Source organism: Mastigoproctus giganteus, chromosome 1 (genome assembly GCF_048544385.1).
Source record: "Mastigoproctus giganteus isolate SK-2022 chromosome 1, ASM4854438v1, whole genome shotgun sequence".
In the NCBI taxonomy this organism is placed as follows: domain Eukaryota; kingdom Metazoa; phylum Arthropoda; class Arachnida; order Uropygi; family Thelyphonidae; genus Mastigoproctus; species Mastigoproctus giganteus.
Window position 1 is genome coordinate 193,130,748 of NC_143575.1, and position 13,781 is coordinate 193,144,528.

The window sequence follows — 13,781 nt, forward strand, 5'->3', positions numbered from 1 at the left end:
CCTAACGGACATCTCTCTACAACGGACATTTTCAAATTCCCCAACTCACCTCCATTGGTTTTAACGTGTTTGCCACTTCTGTCTAGCGGACATTCTCTGTAATGGACGCGGACAGGCAATCTGCACTGTTTCGTTTAGATTAGCACTTAATTTGATCTCCCAATAACGGACAGCGGGCGAGCTCACGGCCATTTTTCTAGGAACGTTTCTTCCACGTATTGCCTCAATCGTGTGTTTATTTTCTATTTCCGATTCTCTGAATTTTATCAAGGTTTACGTCGCAGTTCTAAACCCTTTTTCAAGAATTTTAAGGCACGTGTAAAACTTCTGATGAATTCGGTGTGTGCAGGGGGGGGGGGGATTTGGTCGGCCTTTCATCTTTTGGGTTTCAGTTTTCAGTTTTGTTCAGTGTCGTGTGAAGTGCACAATGTCTTCTCGTAAACATTTAACTTTAAAAGATAAAGTCGAACTCATTAATGCGTATGATCGGCAAAAAAATAGCGTTCCCAATCTCGCTGCAAAATTCAAAATCAGGAAGACGCAGGTAAGTGACATTCTAAAGAAAAAAAATTAACTGCTCAAACAATTTTGGCAACACAGAAATGATCAGGTTCAAAAATCATTCCCGAAAACTGTGGGACTTCAAATTGACAATGTTACATATGAGTGGTTTTTGTCACGCTAAAAAAAATTCCCATTAATGGGCCTATTATTAGGGGAAAGGCTTTGGAAGTTGCGAAATCTATGGGAGTAAATGAGTTCAAAGCTTCTGTGGAATGGCTAGACAAGTGTTCAAAACTCGGCATAAAATTTCTTGGAAAACTGTAAGTGGCGAAGGTGGATCTGTTGAAACTGGGGTTGTAACAGAGTGGACCGTCAAATTGGAAGAGTTATGTTGTGATTTTGAAGCTAAGGATATTTACAACTGTGACGAAACAGGGTTGTTTTTTAAAGCTCTTCCTGAAAAAACAATGAGTCTAAAAAACGAAAAGTGCCAGGGCAGAAAAATTTCTAAGGAATGCTTGACTGTACTATTGTGTACAAATATGCTGGGAGACTTTGAACAACCTCTTGTTATAGGAGAACCACAAAATCCTCATTGTTTCAAGGGCATAAAGTTCAATCTTTTGAATGTTGACTGGAAGTCTAATAAAAAAGCGTGGATGACACAAGATATCATGAGCGAATGGATAAGTCACTTTAACCAAAACATGATTCGTCAAAACAGAAAAATTATTCTTTTCGTGGATAATGCTGCATCTCACCCGCACATTGAATTGTATCATTAAAATCGTTTTTCTGCCACCAAACACATCTGCAGTGTCAGCCCTTGGATCAAGGGATAATAAAAAATTTTAAACTTCACTACAGAAAACTTGTTTTAAGACATCTCATTGCAAACATGAACGATGTAACATGTGCAAGTGACCTTGCAAAGAAACTCAGCATCCTAGATGCAATTCAATGGGTTTCCTCTTCAGTACCTCTTCAGTAAACGCAATTAGAAAAACTGTCGTGAACTGTTTTGTAAAGTCTGGCTTCTCAAACGCAAAAATTGAAGTTGTGAACAGCAATGTGGTGCACCAAGAAGAACAAGAACTTCAACATCTATTGATAATATACGATACTTCCGCTACAAGTGACCCTGGCTACAAAGATATAGACTCGAACCTCACTACAGAAGATGGTGCTCTAGATATCAACGACATTATCATCGATATTTTTCAAGAAGTTCCTCATGAGGATGAAGAAATGGAAGGAGGTCATTCTGTCGAAGAACATATTAACAACGAACCACCAATGAAAATAGAAGAAGTGCTCATACAAATCAATCATTTAAAAATGTTTTTCGCCGCTGAAGAAGATACTGAAGGACTTTCGATGGTTTCTTCACTCCAAACAAATGTTGAAAACAAAATTATCAGCCGAAAGAAGGTGCAGAAGAAAATAAGTGATTACTGTATGTATTTTTCTTTAGATAAAGTCATAATATGCATAGCACAATTGTATGCATATTATTTACAAAAATATTGTTCAAAATCTGTATATATTTTAATTTAATTTTACATTAAATGTTTAACGATTTTTCTTTCTCTCTCCCTCAGACTTCTTGTTAGCGGACACTTCTCTCTAATGGACACATTCTCGTTCCCCATGGCTGTCCGTTAAAGGGAAGTTTCACTGTAATTAAAGAGTTCTGTAAATGCTGTTCCTTTCAGGTTAAGCACACGTGGCTCTATGTAACAACCCCAGACATATGTCCCTGCCTTAACCTTTGAATGTAATAATCACCCCCTTAGCTTAGTGCTGTCCAGAGGATGGCTCTAAAGCAGAGCAATAAACAGATATTAATAATAAATACCCTCATGTAGGGGCAGTCCTGGATTTTATGAAAGGAGAGACTAAAGCAGTTAAGGTAATATTTCAAGGAATAATTAAGGTTTAATTATTATGTAGCAATAAAAAAATCCACCTTATTTTGATCATATGGGGAGGGGACTGTAGCCTCTATTATTATCTTGGGATCACCCCTGTTCACATGCATTGTAAGAATCACCTGACTTTCAAAAGGACAGACAACATGTCACAGAAGAGGTATTAAAAAATCAATAAAACCAAAATTTAAGTAATAGCAAATATTCTCCCAAGGGATGTTAGGAGCATTCTATATATTTACAGCAGAACTGCATTTAAAAATATCACTATTTTATGGTCTCCCATTGTGGGAAGGGGGATCAGCCTTTATCAACTCTATCATTATTTTATTCAGCTTATAATGTGTATTTAACAATTAAGCAGATAACAAATTACAGGCAATTTTAAACAAATATTTAAACAACATTATACTAATAGGAAACAGCTTTGAACACCCATTCTCATTTAATATCATTTTTGAATATTTACAAACCAAAGCTTTGAGTTGCTGCTACATCTAATCTCACTTCACCTATTTGCAAAGGATATTACATAATTTACTTTCTACATCTCTATATGATAATTATTTTGTTGATGGCTTAGGATCCTTTATCCAAATTACCATGCTCCTTACTTGAAAGTAATTGTTCTCTTGTACCTAGAGTAGGAAAATATTTTTTTAATGCATGATATTTCTCTTTTCCTTCTTTCTCTTTTGGAAGGCGCAATTCAAAAGCACTAAAATGTTTTATTATTTGTTCAACAAGAACTATGTCCATTTTATAGTGGTCAGCAATTTTCTTTGTACCCCACGTTTCAGGAGAAATTTGGTGGTTAGTTATGAATTCCAAAGCTTGTCGCAGACTACATTTGCCTTCAGGTATTGAAGTTGGCTCAACATAACCATATTCTGGTTCGTCAGTAGACCTTGTTGATGTTGGTAAAGACCTCGAAGTAGTTACAGTATCTTCCTAAAAATGGTTAAAATTATTTAAATATATATATATATATTCAACAACTTAAAAAGAAATGAAGTACAAAATTTTTAAAATTTGTAATAATTTTTAATTCTTCATACTCATATATTATTATATTTCTCATTTTTTTACAATAGGGAATGTAATAAATGAAGTAATTACACCAAGTAATAATACTAAAACCAACAATACTTTGGAGATAAGGATGGTTAAAAAAAAAATTCAGGTTACCTCCTCTTGGGCTGATTTCCCCCCCCCCCAAAAAAAAACTTTAATGAACACCAGATATAGACCGCCACCCGTATAGTTTCCAACTATACAGGAACTGTTGACCACTTGTCATCAACTTCACAGACTGCACACTACATTTGGTCATGTTGCTGTTAAATCAGTTCTTTTTGTGTACCTATTGAGAATTTCTCAATATTTCTTATAAATTTCATCTTACCAATCTTTATTTATTATCCAATACAGTATGTACAGTACTCTACATATGTAACTACAATATAAACATATTATAAACACACTGACCTATTTAAAAAACTTCTCCAATGAGAACTTTTTTAAATAGGTCAGTGTGTTTATAATAATAAGAAAACTCTTCTTTAATTTTTTTAAATAAAAAAAATTCAATATTGGCTTATTTATATTACAGTAAATTTATTTTATAATCATATGTAAAAGAAAATAATTTTTGCCTATTTTTTTTAATTAAACCTAATTTTAATGCAACAAAATCCCATACTAATGCAGATTCACATTTAAAACTGTTCGCTTTCATCAAAATGCTATCCGATTGATGCTTATCACCGATGGTTTTCATCAACTGAGCATCGTTTCTGGACCTTAAAAAATGTCAAAAAGCTTGAAAGGACTTGGTTGATATGTACAGAAAAAAAGAACACCATTCCTTAGGATTTTTGCTGAAAATTATTTTGTCATGCAAATATTTGCTTTGAAACTACTGGGTTCTGTTCTTGGCATCATTCACAAGATGGTTTAAGCTTGCATGAGAACTCTCAAAGTCATAAAATATGCATTGTTGCAACAGTGGAAGGAATTAGAGCTCTGGCTAAAATTCAATAAAATTATGGATGTTGTAAATCAAATTTGATAGACAAATCAAAAAAAAAAATACTGGAGAATGATTTTGGAACAAGTAATTGAGATGATTAAATTTTTAGCTTCACGAAATTTGGCACAGAGGAAACAATGAAAAATTATTTGAACCAAACATTGGAAATTTTTTTGAGACGGTACAAGCAAGAATTTTACAAGAAAATAGAAGAGCTTTTTATGTTCCATGTGTCATGCATAATTTAAATTTAGTTGTATCTGATACACCACATTCTTCAACAACTTCAGAATTATTTTTTAGAACATTACAAAGGTTATACGTGATTTGCATTTCTTCACCAAGTAGGTAGGATATTTTAAAAAGGCATATAAAAATTACTGTGAAATCTCTACCAGAAACAAGATGGGTGGGAAAGATAAAAGCTGTTAAAGCAGTACGATATCAGTTACGGGATATTACAACTGCATTAAATGAAATCAAGGAACAGACCAATGGAAAAGATGCAAAATTACAGTCTGAAATACAAAGTTTGTTAACAGCAATTCTATTAAATTTATTAAAAGTATTTGTTTGGTATGAAATATTGAGTATTATAAATAAAGTAATAAAGCCATGCAAAGTAGTAAAATTGATATGAACACTGCAATTAAATTGTTAGAAGGTGTTCTTAGTCAACTAAATGAATTTAGAACATCAGGATTTAAATTGTGTATGGATAAAGCTATAGACATTGCAACTAAGTTGGAAATACTGTTCATCTTATTCCAAAATAAGAAAACTTCAGCTTTTCACCTTATTCCAAAATCAGAAAACTTCATGAATTTATTTGAAAATGTGATAGAAACGAAATGTCAACACCTTGAAGGAATTTTAATGGTGAAGATGGGAGCAGCGACACCAGTGCCAAAGAGTTGCGTTAAAAAATCCAATCTTTGTAGCATGTTTTAAAATGAAAAAATTTTGGTTGCTTAGAATTATTGACATTTATTTAAGAAAAAACTAAGTTGAATTATATGCCAACATCACCATTTCTCTTCGGATATTATTAAAATTGCCAATTACGGTTGCATCTGGAGAGGTGAGTTTTTTAAGAATCAAAATGATAAAAACATATTCACGAGCAACAATTGGCCAAAGAAGAATTAATGGATTGGCCATTATGAATTAGAAACTGAATGATACATCACTGAAAACTTTTAAATTAATAGAAATAATGTACTAGTCATTAGTTAAAATTTAAATAAATAATTATGATTTGAATAATTTTTGAATATTTCTTTTATTTTAAGAATTCCACCTTAAATTTTTGTGAGGGGGGTGTCCTAGATTAATATTCCGCCCAGGGCTAACATAAGTCTTTACCTGGCTGAATAGATGTGGCTTTACAAAAACAGGTTTTTATTTTTTGGAAATTAAATCCTAAGCAGCAGCCATCATATGCACTGCATCTAATAAGTTAATTCTTTTTGCTGTGTCCTTAGTTTGGGCATCACACTTTCTTCAATTATTTTTTGTTGCATTGCACTCCTGCACAATGTTTTTAAAATCTTTACGATTCCTTGATCCAAAGGAATCGTATAGGTTTTAATGGTCCCTTACCCAAAAATTTCGTGTAGACACAAAAAGATTCCCAAAAACAGTCAGTATCACTTTGCATCCAACATCACTTTGTTGGTGGTTTTTTAAAGACGAAATTTCTTGGATTGTCTCATTTTCCAAACCATTGTAGTGAATAGAGGATTCATCTCCAGTCACAATAATATTTAATAATGTTATTTTGACAATAATGGCATTCAATAATTAGAAACTGAATGACTGTACATCATTAAACTAACTGTTCAAAGATGCGGGTTCCATTTAAGAAAATATAACTTGTAACACAGAAACACTGCTGCCATATGTTAACTAGAAAATATAAGATTACATTTAGTCGCATGACTAAATGTAGAGTGTCTTGGCAATTATTTCACTCATCCCTTTTAACAGCTTGAATACCTCAACCAGTGAAATGGGAATACTCTTGTGTACCCTTAAAAAGTCTTGTAGTTCTCTGTATCTTCTCCAACAGGTCAACAGCTACCCCAAGACTGTTTGCAATATTCAAGATATGGTCGAACCAAACCATTGCTTCATATAATAAAATAATTTTGTCTCTACTACAGAAATTCCCACATAATTAGTATATCTTATATCCAGCATATTGCCCCTAAGTATGGTGGTAATGAATCAACCATTTGTTATATCAAAAAGGCTGGGATACAAGAGCTGTTCAATAAAGAATAATCATATATTTTTTTTTTTTTCACAACATACTTTATTAATCATCCATATTTTAATGATCCTTTTCAAAAAGTAGTCCCTATTTAATGAAATAGCACTTACTCAAACATTTCTGCCATTCTTCCAAAACATGATGGAAGCCATTTTTTGACAAGTGTTTGAGAATCGCCTCCGATGTCTTTATAACTTCTTCTGATGACAACTCTGTGAATGTTTTCCCCACAGCTCCTTCTTTAACTTTGGAAATAAGGAAGGAAAAAAATAAAAAATCACCGAGTGCAAGGTCAGGGCTATAGGGCACATGAGGAACACATTTCAGGTTAATGCTGACTAAGTACTCAATGACAATGAGCAATGTGAGTCTCGCATTGTCCATGATGCAACATCTACCCACCTGCGTGCAATTGCAGTCATTTGCAATAAATGTGATTTTGCATATTGTGCAGTACAGTTTTGTAGTAAGGTCTTGCACCAGTCATATGATGTGACACAACAAGCTAGCAAATCATTCCTTGAATGTCAAAAAAAGAGATGACCATAACCTTTCCTGCAGAAGCCACAACTTTTGCTTTTTTTTTGGTGTTGACAATGGCGTAGACTTCCAATCAGAATTTTGTTGCTTACTCTCTGGGTCGAAATGATGAAGCCGAGTGTCATCTGCATTTACCACCTTGTGCAGAACCTCACCATCTTCATAACCATTCATTGCAGCTCCTAACAAATCTCCATGCAAACTTGCTATTGCTCAGGTGTGAGCAGTCTCGGAACCTAGTGTGCATATGGTCATGGAGAATACCATGCATGCTTTTCCTACTGATATCCTCAACATCTCTGCCAGTTATAGTTGCTGTGGTGACAGCAGTGGTTGGAGCTCTAGGACCACCAATTTTTGTAACTGAATTGTATCCATCTTTAAGCATTCTAAACCACCTTTGAGCTTTGCTATATAGAAGTGTAGATACACTATAAGCCTCTTTTAACATTTCACACACTTCAGCTGATGTTTTCTTGAGATGGAAACAAAATCTGAGTGCAGCATACTGTTCCTTGAGCATCACTGCCATTGCTATGTAAGCAAAACTTGAATAAGCATAAACTTGACTGACTGCCAAGGTCACACTGTGCACATGAGCCAACTGAACAGTTACTACATGATGCAGCTTGCTTTAGTCTTAAATTCCTACTAAGCTAGAAATGAGCAAGCAGTACACTTCTTAATGAAAAATTATGATCATTCTTTATTGAACAGACCTCGTAAAACTTAAGTGAGCATTCCTTTCTCTTGCAGTTGCATGTGCAAGTAGGAGTGATGTCTTATTTGTATTACTGGCAAGTTAAACACTTGCAGTATTTTTATAAATATCACTAATAATAATTCTTAATAGAGTAAGGGAAACAGTTCACTGTGGTTACTAACAAATGTTCATTAAATTTTAAATTAAAAATATTCAATTCTCTTTCATGATCTTCAACTATGGTAAGGAAAGTAAACTAACAAACTACCACAAACTCTCATATCTTTATGTTATAAAAATTACTGTAAAACTGGCTTTAAATACAAAATGCATATACACTGGTGTGCAAAATTTAAGGACCAGTCAGGTTTTCACCTGTAACTTCTCATAGGAGTGGCCTGGATATGGGAAAAGCATACCAAAGGAACCTCGTGAGGTCCAGAAACGATGAAGGAAACAACACCAACATGACAACTGGTACAGAGGGACTTTATTCAAAAATGGCAACACAGCACTGGCTGCCATGATACAGATGCATCACTGCCAAAGATGGAACAAAGGGAAGAGGTGGTCCTCAGAGGAGATATGGCCACCCCTAATGTCGATGCAGGCTTTGCACCGCCTGTCCATACTTAGAACAATGTTGTTGATAAGTTCTTGCGGTAACAGGTAACATCGTCCATTCTTCTGTCAGCACCATCTTCAGTTGGTGAACATTTTCTGGTGGGTGTGGATGTGCCACTAGGAGTGTCCCCAGAGCGTCCCATATGTGTTCGATGGGATTTAGATTGGCAGAACGGGCAGGCCAATCCATATGAACAATGTCCTCACTTTCCAAAAGCATATCAACAGCTGCAGTGCAATGGGGTGTGGCATTATCATCCATAAACATGAAATTGGGGCCAATGGCACCTCGGAACAGATGCACATGCGGAAGGATTACCTCAGTACAGTAGCATGCACTGGTTACAGTACCGCCTTCCAGTATCTGGAGTTGTGTACATCCATCCAAGATAACGCTTCCCCAGACGAGAACACCTCGACCACCATATCAATCCCTTTCAGTGATGTTTGCGGGGTGATACCGTGTGCCAATCTCTTGCCAGATTAGCTGACGTCCAGAATCACTGCTGAGACTGAATCTACTCTCATCGGTAAAGAGTACCTTAAGTAAAGATTGTGTGGTTGTAACCTTTAGAAATAGCATTGTTCCTTAAGTTTTGCACACCAGTATACTAACAATGATGTGAACACCGTTGTTTCTACTATGTGAATCACACCAGTTACTCATTTGCGAGTAACCAGTGTGGAATACATATTAGCAGTGTCAACATGTCTGTTACTTGAGTTTCGAATTCCATGACAACTGCCTTACTGTTTACAGTAAGGCATTTGCTAAACTGATGCCATGGGAGACAGAAAATCTGTGTACTTTTGCCAAGTTAACTGATATAATTTTAATTTATGATGAGGTTCATAAGAATTCTATAGCCACTTTTCACAAACTTGCCAAAATATTTCCTACTTCACAAGTACCAAATTATGAAACATCTGCTGTTGTGGAAAGAGGATTTAGAGAAAAAGGGTATTAATAATTTTGATCTGCAGCCCATGATGATTTTCCACATGCACGAGTAGGGTACATTATACAAATCTGAAACCACTTCCACATGATAGAGAATATCTTCAAGTTTCTATACACCAACCAGAAAGTGTGCCCTACAGTAGATGGCAGAAGATACTGAATTTAAAACTGACCAGAAGATTCTTTAAAGATACTGAATTTAAAACTGTGACCAGAAGATTCTTTAAAGATGCCGAATTTAAAATTGTGGCCAGGCCAATACGGAAACTACACACCATACTGAAAAATCGCTCAGTTCTTTCCTCGTTCGCAACATAAATGACCTGGTATACATTTCTTGCAGTGATTGCAACTTGTCATACCAAGGTTCTACGCGTTTTCCTCTGAATTTTCATGTTAATCAACACGCGGCCTCAGTTTGTGCTTCTCGTTCAGCAGCTTCAGAATTAGCCTTTCATGCCGTTAAGAAAAATATACTTTTTTATTTAACGAGGCCAAAATACTTTGTGTCCAACGTAATTATACCAGACTATTAATTGCAGAAACTGTTGAAATTAAATTACACAACAATTCTGTTAATGTTCGCTGGCCATTTCTAATCTCTGATTCGTGGGCTTTTAAAAAGCGCATGCGCAAAGACAAATAATCCCTATTTAAGTTTCATGCTCGCCCCTATTCAGTAATTTTCGTTCCTGTGATCACAACATATGGTCAAAGTGTTGTCAGCTTCAGGAAGGAAAATTTTTTTACAATTTTCTCATTAAATTTCTTTTAATTAATTTATTTAATTTTGTGTTCATTTGATTTTTGTGTTCAATTGATTTTTAATTATTCTTTACTGTAATGTAAGATTTTCGTTTTAACTGCTGGAGAGTATCATACGGAAGTGTTCTACGTATTATATTGAGGTAAACTTGTATTATTTTACAAATATTGATATCAACATAGAACATATTGAACATTACAGCTCTGGTTCATACTATCTAGTAGATGGCAGCATAATCATATAACTGTCATCACAGCAGAATTTACCTACCCTAAGAAGGTGCAGTGCACACTCTGGTTTGGCCACCACGACCTCTGCCATCATCCTGGCAGAGGTGGTGGCTGAACAAAAGTCAGTGAAAGCAAAGTGGAGCAGTTCAAGGAAGTTTTACACAAAGTCCAAGGAAATCCATATGTCATGCAAGTTGTGAGGATGCGGAAAGGTCAGGAAATGACCACCACATATCCCCGGAGCAATATGGCCTTAGTTGCTAATGCTCCTAAAAACCAAATAACAACAGCAAGTTGTGAGCTTAAGCTTAACAATATTAAAGTTACCAATGTGTAAATGTATTACTTGCTGTCTGAGGATGATCCACACAAGCTGCAGCTTGTACACAAGTCATAGATTGATAACAAAACCAAAAAGGGAAGAATTTTGTTGGTAAATTTCTCTGTGACTACAGTTTTGCAATTATGATGCCATCCACTGCAGCATGCACATTTTCCAATTGGTGAATAAAAACTTGAAGATATCCTCTATCACTTGGAAATGGTTTATAATTTGTAATATGTACCCTATTCATGCAATAACATTAGTTTTGTAAAACAGGTGGATACCCTGTACGCAGTTGATATTCCTCTACATTTGATAAAAATGATATGCGATGCTTGATTACTTGAAATTTAATTAATTTTTTGCTGTTTGCAGTAGGACTGTATGCAAAAATTTAGAAGGGAGGGGAGTATCCGATTACATTAAAAAAAAATTCTATGTGAGCTAAAAATGATGAATATGAACTAATAAGTGTTCTAATTATTCATAATGAAATGCTCTAAACAAGGCCATTTATATTCATTTTTACTAAAAGTTAATTATGTTTACTAAAAGTTCTGTTGTTTTTACAAGTTAATTAGTTAAAATGCATATGTGTAATGATAATAAATTAAAAATAAAAAATCTGAGTAAGAAACCAGTTGCAGCAAATTTCATTTTGCCAAATATTGATACTGGCTACATTGGCCTCTGCAAAGCACACGCTTTCTTTTGACCAAATGGTGTCTTCTTTAGAGTGGTTTCACTGTAAAACATTTTCCTTTAATGTCTGGGGGCAGACAATCTTATTGGTCTTATTTCCCACCTCCAGCAGTTTCAGTTTAATTTATAGGTTTTACATTTTATGCAGAAAAAAATGTGGGAGATTACTGTAACACGTATTCCCTGATTATCAGCAGATAATGTAGTTTATGCCTAACAATGCACCAGCCCACCTTTCCCATGAGGTTTCTGACTTTTTAAATGCTGAGTACAAATAGCTAACGGATTTGTCAGAAAGGCCTTGTATAATGGCCACAGTGATCACCTGATCTCACATCCTTGGATTACTTTGTGTGGGTTCGCACAAAAGCCATGGTGTTTATTCTACGTGTATTACCACACAAGACAAACTGCATTTTGAAGGCAGCTGAAACAATAAGACATGCCAGGAAATCATGGATTTGTTGTGGATTTTATACTTTAAAAACAAAAAAAAGTATAAAAGAGAATTTACACATACTATGTTTAATTAAAATATTTAAATAAATAAACACCACACACACACACACAGAGAGAGAATTAAACATGCATAAAAATAAAAAGAACGCATTACTGAAGGGTTTTCAGATGTTATTTTAAAAAATTTCATCTTATCCAACAAATGTTCTGGTTTTTCCTCTTTAAGAACCGTCTTCAATTCTGGATGTGCTATAATTAAATCAAATGATAAAACCATCATTATTTCTCAGAGTCAACTCTAAAAAAATTACAAATGACAAGATTAACACAAAATAATGTTATATAATAACTGATGGAAAAGCAAAACTGCTATATTCCCCAAATAGTATTAGTATTACAGTAGCCAAAAGATGCAAACTTATTACGCATCAACCATAGATAAAAAGTAGGGTGGGGGGATGAATCCCTAACTGCTTATATTATTTCTGATGCCAGAAAGTGCCCATCCAATTTCACCTTGAATGTTGCAAAACTTGTCCAGGAACCAGCCAGTTTGCCTTCCAGCCGCCCTGGAAGGTAAACAATTCAGTTATCTGCAGTATTCTGTGCAAAGGTAAACTTCACAAGAACTAGTCTGTTACTGTGTAAAATTAATATGTGAATGCCGTAACAATTTACTTAATAAGACATCATATATGGGCTACTCATTAGGGACATTTGCATATATACATATTACACCTATTGCCTTTACCATGTCCATTCTACTCCCAGTGGACAGATTTTCATGACAAATTTCATTAAAACTGGACAAATGGAAATCCAGAAATTATTACTATTTTGATTTATCCGTATCACATAGGCTATCCATTAAAAAAATAATAAAAAATAAAAATTAAAGTTGTGTGGCATTTCATATTTAAGGTGCTGTGTTTGTACTCCACTTGAAATGAGTGAAATGAATGAGTGAAAGAGGGCAAATGGAGGGTGAATGCTAAGCATTGTCAACAGTCCTATTGTTGTGTGTGCATCCTGAATATATGTTATAAAAAAAATCCTAAAACATCTTGTGTGCATGTAGGTATGATAGGAGTACAACTGACTGATATTATATATTTGTATCTTATAAAGGCTTTTGATACTGTTGCGCATGGAAGACTGCTGCACAAATTGGAGAAGTGTGGCATTGGAGGCAAATTGCTGCTATGGATAAAGGGATGGTTGAGTGGCAGAAGACAGAGAGTGGTAATCAATGGACACTGCTCAACGTGGACTAATGTTATTAGTGGAGTTCCTCAGGGTTCAGTGTTGGGTCCATTGTTGTTTTCTGTATTTATAAATGATATTGATGATGGTGTATCAGGCTTAATGTCCAAGTTTGCAGACGATACCAAGGTTGGCAGGGTTGCTAAGGACACTACTGATACTATGCTGCTGCAACAGGATCTGGAAGGGCTGAGAGGTGGCAAATGAAGTTTAACATTGACAAATGTAAAGTACTACATATGGGAAACAGTAACCCCAGATCAATGTATCAACTCTGTGGTACTACGCTGACAGTGGTAGAGAATGAAAAGGACCTGGGGGTAATTGTGCAGGCAGATATGAAGTTCTCTGAGCAGTGCAGACGAGCTGCAAGAGTAGCTCATGGTGTCTTGTCAATGATATACAGGAATTTTTCTAGCAGGGATAAGGATGTGATTATTCCCTTGTATAAGGCATTGGTCAGGCC

At 35.1% G+C, this 13,781-nt stretch overlaps 1 protein-coding gene across 1 annotated transcript in view; it reads right to left on the minus strand.

Moving 5' to 3' along the window:
• Window positions 1-2,640: 2,640 nt before the first annotated feature.
• The window catches only part of LOC150091398 (NADH dehydrogenase [ubiquinone] 1 alpha subcomplex assembly factor 4), a 31,968-nt gene continuing 20,827 nt past the window's right edge, over window positions 2,641-13,781 (minus strand). The window contains exons 2-3 of the mRNA XM_090383677.1: window positions 12,207-12,301; window positions 2,641-3,386 (exon numbers count right to left, since the gene is read on the minus strand). Coding sequence (XP_090239803.1) covers window positions 3,015-3,386; window positions 12,207-12,301 — 467 coding nt within the window. The 3' untranslated portion in view covers window positions 2,641-3,014. The remainder of the gene's footprint in view (window positions 3,387-12,206; window positions 12,302-13,781) is intronic.